Source organism: Podarcis bocagei (assembly GCF_964188305.1).
Source record: "Podarcis bocagei genome assembly, chromosome: 6".
NCBI lineage: Eukaryota > Metazoa > Chordata > Lepidosauria > Squamata > Lacertidae > Podarcis > Podarcis bocagei.
Window position 1 is genome coordinate 66,884,157 of NC_138130.1, and position 13,442 is coordinate 66,897,598.

General features: G+C 40.5%; 1 protein-coding gene across 8 annotated transcripts in view; it reads left to right on the forward strand.

Annotated features, from left to right (window-relative positions):
• POU2F1 (POU class 2 homeobox 1) overlaps positions 1–13,402 on the forward strand; it is a 101,281-nt gene extending 87,879 nt beyond the window's left edge. For all 8 annotated transcript variants that reach the window (XM_081199632.1, XM_081199633.1, XM_081199638.1 and 5 more), the window contains one exon: positions 96–13,402. In XM_081199632.1, coding sequence (XP_081055758.1) covers positions 96–406 — 311 coding nt within the window. In that variant the 3' untranslated portion in view covers positions 407–13,402. The remainder of the gene's footprint in view (positions 1–95) is intronic.
• Positions 13,403–13,442: the final 40 nt, after the last annotated feature.

Below are 13,442 nucleotides of genomic sequence, written 5' to 3' on the forward strand. Positions count from 1 at the left end.
TGTGTGTTAGCATCCGTTGGTAGTCAGAAGAAAAACTTCAGTGCTGCTGATGTGTGGGGCTGCGAATGCTGACATTTTCTTCTGCCCCTCTCTAGCTCTTGCATCTGGTGGCTCTCTTCCAATAACATCACTGGATGCAACTGGGAACTTGGTATTTGCCAATGCTGGAGGTACGCCGAACATCGTCACTGCCCCTCTGTTCCTGAACCCTCAGAACCTTTCACTGCTCACCAGCAACCCAGTTAGCTTGGTCTCTGCAGCTGCAGCCTCCGCAGGGGCCTCTGGACCAGTTGCCAGCCTTCATGCCACCTCCACCTCAGCAGAGTCTATCCAGAACTCTCTCTTCACCGTGGCCTCGGCCAGCGGGGCTGCCTCCACCACTACTACTGCCTCCAAGGCGCAGTGAGTTGGACTGAGCTGTGCTTACCCATAGCCTATTTTACTCTGCAGTGAGATGGGCTGCCAGCTGGGTTTACAAACTGCAAAATGTGATTGGTTTCCTCTCACCGTGTTGCTGGGGACAAGGGAGAGAAGGAAAAATACAAAAGGAAAAAAAACCAAGAAGAAGGATTTAAAACTGGGACAAACATTTGCCTAATTTTATAATAAACACTGTCTTTTCAGGATTGCTTCATTGACTGGAGAACTTTCTAACCAAAAATGTATAAAACAAAAAAGGACTACTTATCATTTCCAGCAGTATCAATGACAAGTTAAGGTGGGTTATCAACTCAAACGTAGGAATGGGATTTCTTCTTTCTTTTTGATCTAAATATCTTTTTTTAATTATCATTTATTGGTCTGTTGTACAGGCCATAATGTCATACAAGGTGTTTATAATCTTATCAATCGTGTTGGGGGTTCCTTTCTTAACTGGTACAATTTAGGCAGGCCTGTATTACTGATGTATCTCTTTATGATTATTATTATTATTTTTATAAATATATATATATATATAGTTCGGACACATTTGTCTGCTCCTGGAACAGTTTCAGTGAGCTCCCATGCCACACAGAGGGAGGAGCAAAGAGAGGGAAGCATGTGAATTGCGAATGTTCTTTAGTTTCCTTTTCCCTGGCGGTATGTTTTTCGGGATTCTCTCAGAAGTGTTGGCGGCTAAGTGAACATACAGAGGGTAATGTGCAAAGATAGTCCATGCTTGTGAGATGGGCGCTCTGATTGGACAGCTGTTTGCTCAGCACACTTGGGCCAAATCTAGCTCTCATTTGCACGTCTTTGGCTCCTGTTGATGCCAAGGGAGGAAGGATTTGGCCCATAGGTTCTGTCTTCAGCATCTGTGCTGGCCACTGCCTTGTCTCATAATTGCATGGAAATGGCCACTTTACAACTGGGAATATTTCTGTTATTTACTTTCTCAGGAGGCTGCCTGTATTGGTGATAATTCATATGCATTCGGTGAACCTTCCTACCAGCTGTTTGGCATAGGATTTCTGAACGCTGCATTGGTTCATCTCTAAGAACTTACTTTTTCCAGTGTCTCCAATATGATTGTACTGAAAATGTTTTCAACTTAAAACATTTCTATTCCAGAAGTAAACTAGGTCATGTGAACAAGTACTGTTTTATGCCAACACAGCAGAGCGTGCTCCATTCTAAATAGTTTGTAATGTTCTTTGACACTGTTCACTGCTCTGGAAAAAGTTGGTAAGGAATTCTCAGAAAGCTGACCAGCGTGCCGTGGAGAGTGTTGTCTTTCTGGTGAACACTGGCATGTTGCATGCGTCTTGCAATATTTCATGCTATTTCTGGGTGATGCTGCTGCTGCTAGATAGATCATTTATGGCAGTAATAAACACCTCTACTAGAGAGGGGGAAATGTTTCCAAGCAACGTAACAAGTGGTATGCGCAAACAGCTGCTGACAAATGAATGAGAGAGAGACTGAGGAGACAAAGATGAATTTAAATGTTATGCTGGTCTGAATCTTTTTTTTTTTTTTTTTTTTTTTTTTTTTTTTGCTGAGAAGAGATTGGATGACTGCAATGTACTTGGAACTCTCCAATCTCTTTTTAAGGTGAATCGAAAAATATCTTCAAGAAGGAGGAGCTGCCCAGTTTTTCTTTTCACTAAGCCTGGGGAGAAGGGGAGTTCTAGCACTCATGTAATTATATTGCATTTCATGCCAAAGGTAATTATTTAACCTCTCATCACCTGATATCCTTTATCACCTGATATCATGATGGCAGTAACTTTATTCTCAATTCCTTCTCTGGCTGCTGATCCCAATTCAGAGAGCTGGCATTAATGCTCAACTAGCAGAAATCTTTGTCTCTTCTCGCATACCGTCATGCTGTTTGCTCTCTGTTCGTCTCTGAATTTCCAACTTCCTGTTTCACAAGCTATTTAAAAATAATGAATTCTTCCTAAAACTTTAAAAACTTGTGAACTGTAAGCAGGGAAGTGAGCAAATGTCCGTCCACCGTCTTATGTGTGTTTGATTTTTTTTTAATGTTTTATTTTTTTAAAACTAAGCTTGAACCAAAGTCAATTTCTAGCAAGCTGCTGTACTAATGGACTAGTTTGTATAAGTGCAGTTCAGATGCAGAGAGGTGATAGATGCTACTGACAATTTCTTTTCATTTTTTATTTTATATAAAAATTGCTGCTTGTTTTAATCTTTTTTGGGGGGTGGGGGTGGTCTTTTATATATCCTTGGGGCAGACAAAATCTCAACTTGATTATTATCTAATTTCCATGCTTTGGTGTGTAAATAGAATGGCAATGGCAGATGGTTACTAATTCAACTGTTCCCACATCCTCCTTAGCAGTTTGGCTCAATCTATATACTGTGGTGTGACTGTCTCCATGATTTCAGTCTCAGTTTAAAAATATAGGGCTATGAATAATACTGTGTGTTAAGGTTTTAAGTGGCCCATAGCAACAGCTTGGAGCAGTCAAATGTATGAAAGGATGGCAGAGGAGAGACAGGTACCCACTATGTTGGTCTCAAGGCCATAGTGTTGACTAGTTTCTACCAAAGGAAATATCAATCCCATGGATTTTTTTTTTGATTTTTTTTTTGTCCATTGAAATTAGATCTATGTAACTTGTGTTTTTTGGCGCGCACACATCCATACGTATATATTTTAATAGAGGAGATGGTGATGACTTCTGAACTGTGGCATTTATTTAGCTATGAATTTCAAACACCAAGGAGGAAATAAGCCCTTCATATTTATGTACAAAAAATAAAGAGAACACAGCCCTGTAAATCGCCCCAAAACTCTCAAGGATTAAGAAAAGCTGTTTATTCAGTTGACTGGCTGCCTCTTCTTGGGTTCACTGTTTGCAGTTAGAGGACATGATGAATCTGGAACACTAATGTAGCTCAGATGATGGCCATAAAAATCTTGCTGTAGTATTCACAGTATTCTCATATTGTTGGTGTGAGCACCTTTAATCTTTATTTCTCTTAGATTCATGCCACTGCCACACTACTAGCAGATTTCACAGCAGGTTCTGGTGAAAGAAACTGGAAGCTAAAAACATGCAGCTAAAATGCTTTGGTTGAATTGTATTCATCCTACTTTACATATTCCATTCCTCATATCGCTCATACCTAATGCATTGATGCTTGTTCGCAGCAGCACAGAGATACCAGGATCTGAATAGCTGTCACTATTTTGTGTTGATCTTGGCTATATATTTCACATGGCCATATTAACACACACACACACACACACACACACACACACACACACCTCTTCCCATTCTAGAGCGGCCAGCCCCAACCTGGTGCCCTCCAGAGTACCATTCCCATCGGTCCTAGCTGTTCTGGAAGAAAGGCTGTTCTAGAGAGATAGATAGATAATCAGCTTCTGCAATACACACTTCAACAGAAAATCAGATCCAGAGAATTGGAGAATCTGCTCTGGAACCTCACAGTTATAATACATTTCTTTTACCACAAAGCTACAAGGATAATCACAAAAGTCATGAACGTTCTGGTATAGTGAAAATTTTCTGGTCACTACCAAGTGCAATTCCTGTAATCCAAAACAATGTGTGATACCTGTGTCCCTAATATCCAGTACTAACCATTCTTCCATTACTGCATTAGTTGAACAAATTAATCCAGCATTCCAGTGTTCTAGAGATTGTTGATTTTATTTTCATTTTTTCAGTCATGGGTTATTAGGCTGTCATTTCATTTCACACAGTTTCAGATCTGTTTCATAGGCCAAAGTCTGAAACGTTTGCTTGCAAACTTGAGAGATTTCAGTACACCTTTTATTACCAAAAAGGAAAGGAGTAGGTTAATCCTCATACCTGCAGTTTCCACAGTTGCAGGTTACTTACGAAAATGGTAGAGTTCAGTCCGTGTCCCTTTCAGATGAGTTGGAATGTTTCTATTGATTTTAGAGAAGCCAGAGTGCCAGAACCTTATTGGGTGCAAATACTACTTCCTTGAAAGGTGTGAAAAATGGGGATATATTGAGCAGACAAACCATTGGCAGATGAGTTAAAACATCTATTCAATTTACCCTAAGTTGTGTGCACTTAGGGCCAGTGTGGACACTTTCTGTTGTAGGAGAGTTGTTCTTCCAGCTGAATACATAGCTTATCATACTGATGGACAAACTCGCAAGGTTCATAATTTCAAAGTAAAGTTGTTCTTCCACACCTTTTTGAATCTGCCCATATATACCAATTTGCACATTACATATTCCCATGTATGAGGCTCACACATACGAGTAATGTCTGAATGTGCCCTTACTTTGCAGTGTGTGTGGATATAATAGACCGCTTCCTTTGTAAGGTTTGTGCTTATGAAGTGTTATAAATGTAAACTATGTGTGATACTCAACTATGCTTTACCCAGAGTAGGCCCATTGAAATTAATGGACCTAATGTAGTCGTTGTCCTTAATTTCAGTGCGTCTACTCTGCATAAAAATTAGTTGAGTACCACCCTATATCTCTACATTATTTTGCCATCTTGAGAATGTATAACTGCTCCATATATCTGTGTCAGGGTTGGTGGATGGGAGGTTAACCAATAATTCTGCAGGTCCAAGCAAGTCTTCCAGGCAGTCTAGCATCTCAACTTTCACTTGAGTGATAGATTGCTAAGACTGAAGAGCAAAGGCTGAGACAACGGTTATATAAGGTAGGGTGGAGTCTTATTGGCTCTTTGGGTCACCTTATTATGACCATTTGTAGTGCCAGAGCAGCAGAGATCAGCCCAACTGTTCACTCTTCCTGCATGCTGCCCCAGTAGCACCGGCAGTAAGATGTCTGGGCCATGAATTAGTTTACCTTGGAGATAAGCAAGCATGCCTAATGTAGGAATTGTCATTAACCCAGGGCGCTCAGGACTACCAGTGCAGTGGATTACAACATATGACAGAAATGAGATGGAGACAATTTCTCATAAAAGGGAGGATCTGAAAAGTTTTTGCTGTTTTTCCCACCTGCCACCTAAATATGCATGCCACGTGAATGTGAATGGACAGTGGTAATTTAATGTCACTTCCCCTGATGTATAGAGTTGGATCAGATGTAATACTCCCAATATCTTAACCCTGACTAAGGAAGGTGGGCTGCAGGATCCCTGCGTTCATGTTAACCATGGCTCAGGTGAGTGCCAGCACAGACATTAACCGTGTTTAAGGCTGACAGAAAGAGGGTAGGGAAATTGCAGTCCTACAACCTGCTCTGCACTAAGTCTGTACCTGCTCAGAAACATTACAATGTTGCTTTACAATGACATATTTATGTGAGTTACCAGAACCTTGATGCCTGAGCCTGTGTATAAACACGGCTAGGAAAAGCTACAAACGTGATGTTATAAAAATGGGTCGCCTGGGTGTCCTGTGATGGAAAAGCAGTTGTGAATGGTGAATCCATGCTATATTTTAAAAATAACTCCTAAGCTTCAATTGCCAAGGAAAATACCTGATAGGTTAAGTTTAGTTTTATGTTGATTGTCATCTAATACATTTTTACTGGATAAGTTCAACCAAAGATGTTATTGATTGAAGTTATAAAGGAAGAACAGAAGTACTTATTGCTGAATTTCCGGTGCCAGAAACCAGGCTTAAGAGTCCATTGTTGCCTTATCTCCTTCCCTTCCCTATTTCAGTTGTATATTACGTGGGGTTAGGTTGGTAATATCGTGCTTTAACTGTCTTTCTAATTGCTGTTCTAAAAACCTTGAAGAATGTAGGCTGCCCATTACAAGATAAAGCCTGTATTTTATTTGCTACCACAATGATGGCTTATTTCAGTTACTGGATGTTGGGCTATACTGCAGCCTAAGCAAAGACGGGCTCTGATGCAGTGTTTGGCACCTGAGGTGGAGGGTTCATGTGATTTTTGCATGGGGCATTTATTTATGTTCAGGATCTGGTAGGAACTTTGTGAGACCACATTCAAAATGAAAATATTTGCATCAAATATTACATAGGAAGTGTGAGCACTGAACAGATAACACATAGATTGATTCATTCATTCATTCATTCATTCATTCATTCTTGTAAGTGATAAGATGTGGGAAAATATCACTCAAGTCTTGCTTTATGAACATTTTCCCCAATTTAAATGTAATCTTGCACTGGTTCCACTGTGGGGCCATACAGTTATGCTTGGGGTTTGAGCTGCAGGGGCAGTTAGCATCACAAGGATGCAAAATCCACTAACTGACTTGATTAGTGTTTGGTATAATTAAAGCTTTTGCTATGGCCTTGTTGCTTTTGGAGCCACACAAGTGTAGCAGCTATATTTACCATAAAAGTTCCTTTATTAACCTTTCAGACGACACTTTTGTTACGTAGAATTATTTAACAATATCTTATCAATGCCTATATTTTTCAGTAACATAATTTCTTGAAATGGAAGTGCACATTTAGGCAGATACATCATTTCATCATATTCGTGCTGTTAATGACCTTTTTAAAAAAACAATATCCCACGTAGAAGTCTCTCTTCTGCTTTGAACATGTAATCCTTTCTCTCTGACATTAGGAGTATGTTTATGCTCGATCTGTATGTGCCTACATGCACTTTTTAGAAGATGAATTCTAAAAGGGTTCTAGAGGTTCATAAATGTATATAGGTATAAACCATTATAGAGAAAACACTACCAAAGGAGAATCTGGCTGGCTGATTATGGTTATTCATCTCTAACCAAAACTTCTCAGGACTCGTTAGCCAATTTTTTTACAAAGTTACAATCTAATGTTTTTTAAGCAATACACTCTTTTAAGACATTCACCTGCAAAGTTCTTGCTCCATGCAGTTATTAGGCCAAGTCGAACTTGCCAGTAGGGAGCTTTTCTATTGGCTTAAGTGATAAAAGTTGGCTGAGATCCCTGAGCTTCTTGAATGGACTTTGATACCAAAGTCCGTGCCCTGTATGAACAGCTTCAGAAAAAAGGAATGCACCTGGAACTAGTGCCAATTTACCCAGAGTCTTCTTACTTTTGTGAGTGTTGTGGGATGGCGTACTGTCCAATTTGTAAACATTCACCCTCCCCAGTGTTGGCTTCATGTTTGGAAGGGCCCTTGAGCAAGAGCTCTTCCATGGGTTCCTCCACCCTCCTCGGTCCCTCAGCAAATCTCCCTTATCACTGGAGCAGAACAAGGAGACTCTTGTCAGTAGAGGGCCTTGGACAGATGCCCAGCCATGCCAGTCCTCTCTGCCTTTTTCCTGTGTGCCCAAAACGTTTTCAGATTACACAAATTTAATCAAAAGGCATTTGATTAATAGTCAATGGAAAAATGAAACCTATATTTCATTTCCACTTTTCTAGGGAGACTTTCAAAAGTTTAAAATTCTTAATACAGACATCTATATAGATTGTGAAAGAAAACTTGAGCTATATTGGACCTAGCATTGATTAGTTGCCGCAGCCTATCCCTAATACATTTCTGAATCGGTTTTGCAATGTTGAGTTCAGCCTCACTATCAACAGATCACATTAGTCTTTAATCCTCCTGGGATAATATGCAGGATGATAAGAGGTCTGTTCCACACATTTCACTTTCCTACATACAGATATAGCATCCTTTTAGGAAATTGCATCATAATGTGCAGTGCCTGTTGCTATTTTATGCATAGACATTCTCTGTGAAGGCAAATTACAGTGTGTGAAGTGACTCTTGAGTCACACTGGAATTAAATTAGCTTTATTCTCGAGAGAAAGAAAGGTCGTAGTCACACTGCCTGACATTGCTTTACTGCTATGACCTTTACTGACCTTTGTCCAAACATGCGGTATACATGTAGTTGGGCTGAATGTTGGCATGAAGCATGCCAAATGTTTTTGACCCTAAGGAGCAAAATGAAGGCTTCTCCTCTGACATAACTTGGGAGTCTCCTTCCACCCCTTCTTGTCTCTCTTTCTGTAAGCAAGCATTGTTACAGGGTTGTAGGAACAATGCTTTTTGGTAGCAGCTGGCTTTCTGGCACCTTTTTTTTATAAAAAAAAATACCTCAGCATAGCTTTAGTATCATTTGCAGAATGGAAAATCGGGAGAGAGAAACTTTATAAATAATGGAAGTAATTCTAGCTGTAGAGTTTAGTTTTGAAGACCCTGACTTATGCTGTATGTATTTGCAGTTCTGTATTTAGGCTACAACTTTATAGGGTATGGGGTGGGGGCGGGAAGGAGAGAGAGTTAGCTGTGCTAGAAGGCAAATGTTGCTTGCAACGTCTTTTTCTACTTTGTCATTGGCTATCGTTGTCAACACGCTACATAACAGCAGACATAACTGAGTTGCTGTATTGCTTCCAGGGTCCTTCTAGGTGTGCATGACCTCTGCCTCCCTGCTTTCTTTCTATTGGCAACCCAAGGGCCTTGGTGGGGATGTAAATATTGAGCAAGTTTGTGTGCTTGGAGGGGGCATGCAAGGAGATGAATTAGCAACCCATTTTAGTCCACGTAGTTGCACTAGGGCTGCAGCTGGGCCAAGACTTTTACATTTGGAAAAGGAGGAGGATATTTGGGAGAACAAAGTGAAACAGTTCTTTTTATCCCTGCTTGTCTTGTTATTGAATGTAGTATGTGGTAATTAATTTAATTTTCTAATAGCAATGCTAATCCTGTCTAGACCAAAAATAGCAGAAGAGAAACCAAACTAAATGCTAACCTGCTCCTAGTACCTAAGTATAGAGTACCTAAAAGGGATAAGATTCTGTGAGGCAGACTTCAGGAGAAAAGAGGCAATATTGGATGTGGGTTTCTTTTTATGGAAGGTTGAGTCATTTTTCTTTCACAGGACATGGTTCAGATTTTGGATGGCATTCTTGGGAGACTTCATCTGCTTCCATCCTGACTCTGAAGCATCTCCTTTCTCTGATTGCAGAAAAATACAGAGTGTGTGTTTGTGTGAGGAAGTATATTTCCGGCGGTGGGAAAGGAAAACCTGAGCTTCAGCTGGAGGGGGAGAATTTCCAATGTTTTGATAGGAACCAAAGGTATACTGCTTAGTTTTTGGCAGCTCTGCTGTTTTCAGGATGTCTTCGGCAAAAGATTGTGTGGTCTTAGAGGTTTGATTTGATGACTCTTGACTTGGAGGATCTCCTCATGTGTTGGTTTTCCTACCTTCTTAATGCACAGGGTTGGTTTGGATACTTTTTCTGAGGACATACTGGAGGCAAGTTCTATTCTGGAGGCAAGTTCAACACCCAAGATCACAAGCAACTGTTGGACGTAGGGAAAACTTGGTTTTATTCTTAAAATATCAAAACTGCATTGTCCTCCGTTTCACATCATTTCAGAAGTCCTGTGGGTTTTCATAGTGGAAAACCTTGGAGACGTCTTTCTTTCCTCCCCGGAATAGCTTTGGGCATTGTCACATTACATGCTGTTGGCTTGATGAATTGCATCAGTCAAGCCTGACGTGTTCATGTGTGAAGCAAGGGAGAAGGTAAATATATATTAGTTGTCCAGCTATTCTTCCTCTGGAAATCAGCTGGGTTGCAGAACTTCCCTGGAAAGCTTTACTAATAGACTTATTGTTCTGACATTATGTAAAGTGGTATTAATATTGTGTGACTTTTCTAAGAGCTAGGTAGATTTATAAGTAGGTAATAGGGAAATGGAAAATGACTTCTCAAAGATAAGAGCACTTGGAACAAAAGATGTGGAAAACAAGGTGTGCTTTAAAAGAAAACAAATCTGAGGAAGGAAATGAAACAACCAGTTGGGAGATGGGATCATGAGAGGAAGATCCTTAGTACTATGAGGAAGGTTGGAATGTCTCCCCTCTTCTGCCTTATTTCTCTTTACCTCACTCAGGCGAAAATATGGGTTTAATAGTTTGTTGACGGCTCTTTCCCCAAACATTTCTGAAACTCTGATCTTTGTTCTCACCAAAAATTCTCTGTTTTTACAATGTAGAACCCATCAAAATAAAAGCCTTCCTGAAGTATTTCTAGCAGAAATGTCTTTAACCCACCAGGGGGCTATAAGTGTAAATGGTGAATGTTTCTGGCAAGAGTACCACAGGAATAGTGGTAAATATTAAGGAGTACAGATCTGTGTCAAATTAATATCTGCACAATACAAGCCATCCACCCTGGCCAACAGCCTTGGAACAAACACCTTTTGTCAGGGCTGGGCGGAAACTGTCACTTGTCCCATCTAATCCATGTTAGCACATTGGCATTTTCGATCCAGTTTCTGTATTTGAATTTGAGGAAGAAGCCACAGCAGATACCCATATACTGATTGGTAAGTTACTTCCATTTATTTGAACCTCCCTGGAGGAAGATATAGGCTTTTCTCTAAAATCCAGGAGATAAGAGGTCAGGTGCAAGTGCATTTGAGAGCATCACGGGACTCCGGCTGTTTTGCTTGTGCTCCCCTGGTCCCACCGTGTCGCTGTTCCATTTCCTTCTTCTGTGGTAGTGTCTAAGGCTAGGTGTGAGTAAGTGTCGGGTGTTTATCCGCCACAGGTACGGGAGCTGTCGTATACCTCATTTCTAACTCATAACTGAGTAACTTGCTTTAACTTTCTCCAAACCCTACAGAGTTGCCAAGACTGCCCTCCCTCCCTTGATTAACGTGGAACTCTGGCTTATAGCATCCTGTGACCTGCAACCTGGGGGGCGACCCCTTAAAGCCTCTGAATGTCGCTGCTTAAAAGCTACTGCAAACTGAGGGCAAATTGCAATCTTCTATTTCTTTTGGTTACCAGGGGTCCTCTCGTAGTCTGTGAATATCCATCTCCACTCCCAATCCGTGCATGAAACCTCCATGCTGCCTTCTCCCTCCCCCCTGGTGAGATGTCAGGGCTATAATGTACTGCAGGGTCAAGGCAGGACCCTGACGGCTCCTCGCAGCCAAGTGCTGCATGCATATTGCTCGCTACTTTTTAATTTTGTTTCTCTCATGCTCCTCCCATATTTAATTTCCTTCGTTTATTATTTGACAATCTTGTTCCTCCCCGTCCCCGCCTCTAGGCTGACCACAAGCTGCATCCCTGTCCCTTCTGCCATTTTACTTTGAATGTAGTTTTCCCACCCTTTGGAAAGAGAGGCTTTTCCAGGTCACGGTGCACTGCTATATGCCGAGGGGGGCGGGTTCTTTGTTTTGTTTTGTTCTTTTAGAAATTTCCAGCCAAAACCAAAGATTTCCTAATGATTGTATAAACTCAAAACAGACAAACAAACAAACCAAAGACAAAAGGGGCGTCTTCAGCACCAATCATATTAAGATGGCTCGGTCCCATCCTGTGCTAACTTGCTTGGGAGACCAAGTTCTGTTTGACCTCCACAAATCCAAAGGCACACAGCCATTGGGAGGGAGAGTTCAGTGGGGGAAAGTGATGGACTCCACAGATTGGTTGTGAAGCTGAAGACATTGGTGCATGACTGGCGGCTCTGGTGGGTGCTTTTAACCCTTTGGGAGCTGGGTGATATTAATACACGCTGAGGTGCACTTCTGAGCTCTCTCTCTCTCCCCCCCCCCCCCCGCCACTGCTTGGAAGAGGCTGTCCTGTTGTGCAAAATCTCTGAAAAAAATATGTTTTGTTTTTCTTTCTCTCCCCCCCCCCACTTCTTTTTTGTTCTTTAATTATTTTTGCAGCACCACTGTGCAACTATGCATTGTATTTCTCAACCTTTTGTGCTAGGTAGGTAGATGCCTATGACTTTTTAAACTTTGGGGGAGGGGGGTTGCCAATGAAGGAACTTTTTACATGGATCTTTTAAATCTCAGTTGATTAGGGGGTGTTTGGTTCTAGGGTCATACAAGCTCTATCCCAAAGCAAAATCCAAATGTTAATAATATTAGCCTGATGCAGATACCAAAGATAATTTCTTTCCTGCAGAACCTTAGACTTGTGTATTAAGTACAATTACCCAGCACTTGCATTAGTCTAACCTCAGTAATTCCAAAGCTTAGATGTATATTTTGGTATATTTCTGGGATATTAAAAATGTCGTTTAAATTCTTGTTTGTTTCAGTGTAATGCTCTTAAAGTCATAGCATGGAGATAACTGAATTGTCTTATTCTTAGTAGTTTGAAATAATAGTATTTTTGTATGTTTTGGGTGTGTCAATGTATGTATTAACACAACAGTTTTCACTGCCTAGGTGTTCATAATTGAGAAAAAGTGTACATAATCTGTGATTTCCACCAGATTGTCGATTTAGATTGCATTTTCTCTGATTGCCATTCCCAACAGGGGGATCTTTATTCCTTTTTTTTTTAAAGAGACAGCATGCTTATAACAGTGAGATTGTACTTTTGCCCTCCCATAAAGGTCCAGTTCCCTGAAAACATCGTCCTTTAATTTTGAAAGGTGAGGCAAGACTCAAAGTGTAGCAATTGAATAACTAAAAGCACGGATATTACTATGCTAGGTATTTATGCTTTTTGTTTTTATAGTGTGGGGGAGGCATCTTGCCAAGAAAGCTATGGTTTGTGGAAATTGATTTATAAAATCCTGAGCTCTTCCTATGGCAACAAAGAGATATTTGTGTTGATTACAGAGCTTCCCTGTCGTCAACCATCAAGTTGGCTTATATCTTCCTCAGGCCTGCTAATGTGGTCAATTGTACAGCTTAATTTACATGAACACTTTGTATCTAACTGTGATAAATATATTAAGATACAATGCATTCTTGCCTAACTTTAATTTTGAGAACTGTAAGGCCCTAATTTGAAACTGTGTGTGTCTCCAAAATGGAGATGAAAGGATGCTGTCTCTTTAAATATACCTTCTATTTTTTCCCTAGTGGCTGCCTACAGGTGGCTGTGGGCATTGAGAGAGACTGTGTAGATTATAGTGAATCAGGATGAAAATGGTAGATTTTGTGTAGATGCATTTGTCTGCTGTAATTTTTATATATATAAAACTTACTGTAACTGTACAGTTCATTTCTGTTGTAAACATCATTAAACCATTTTTCCAAGTGTTTTAACATGCATGCACTGGTTTGTGGTTTTTGAACAAGTGAAAGGAAATGG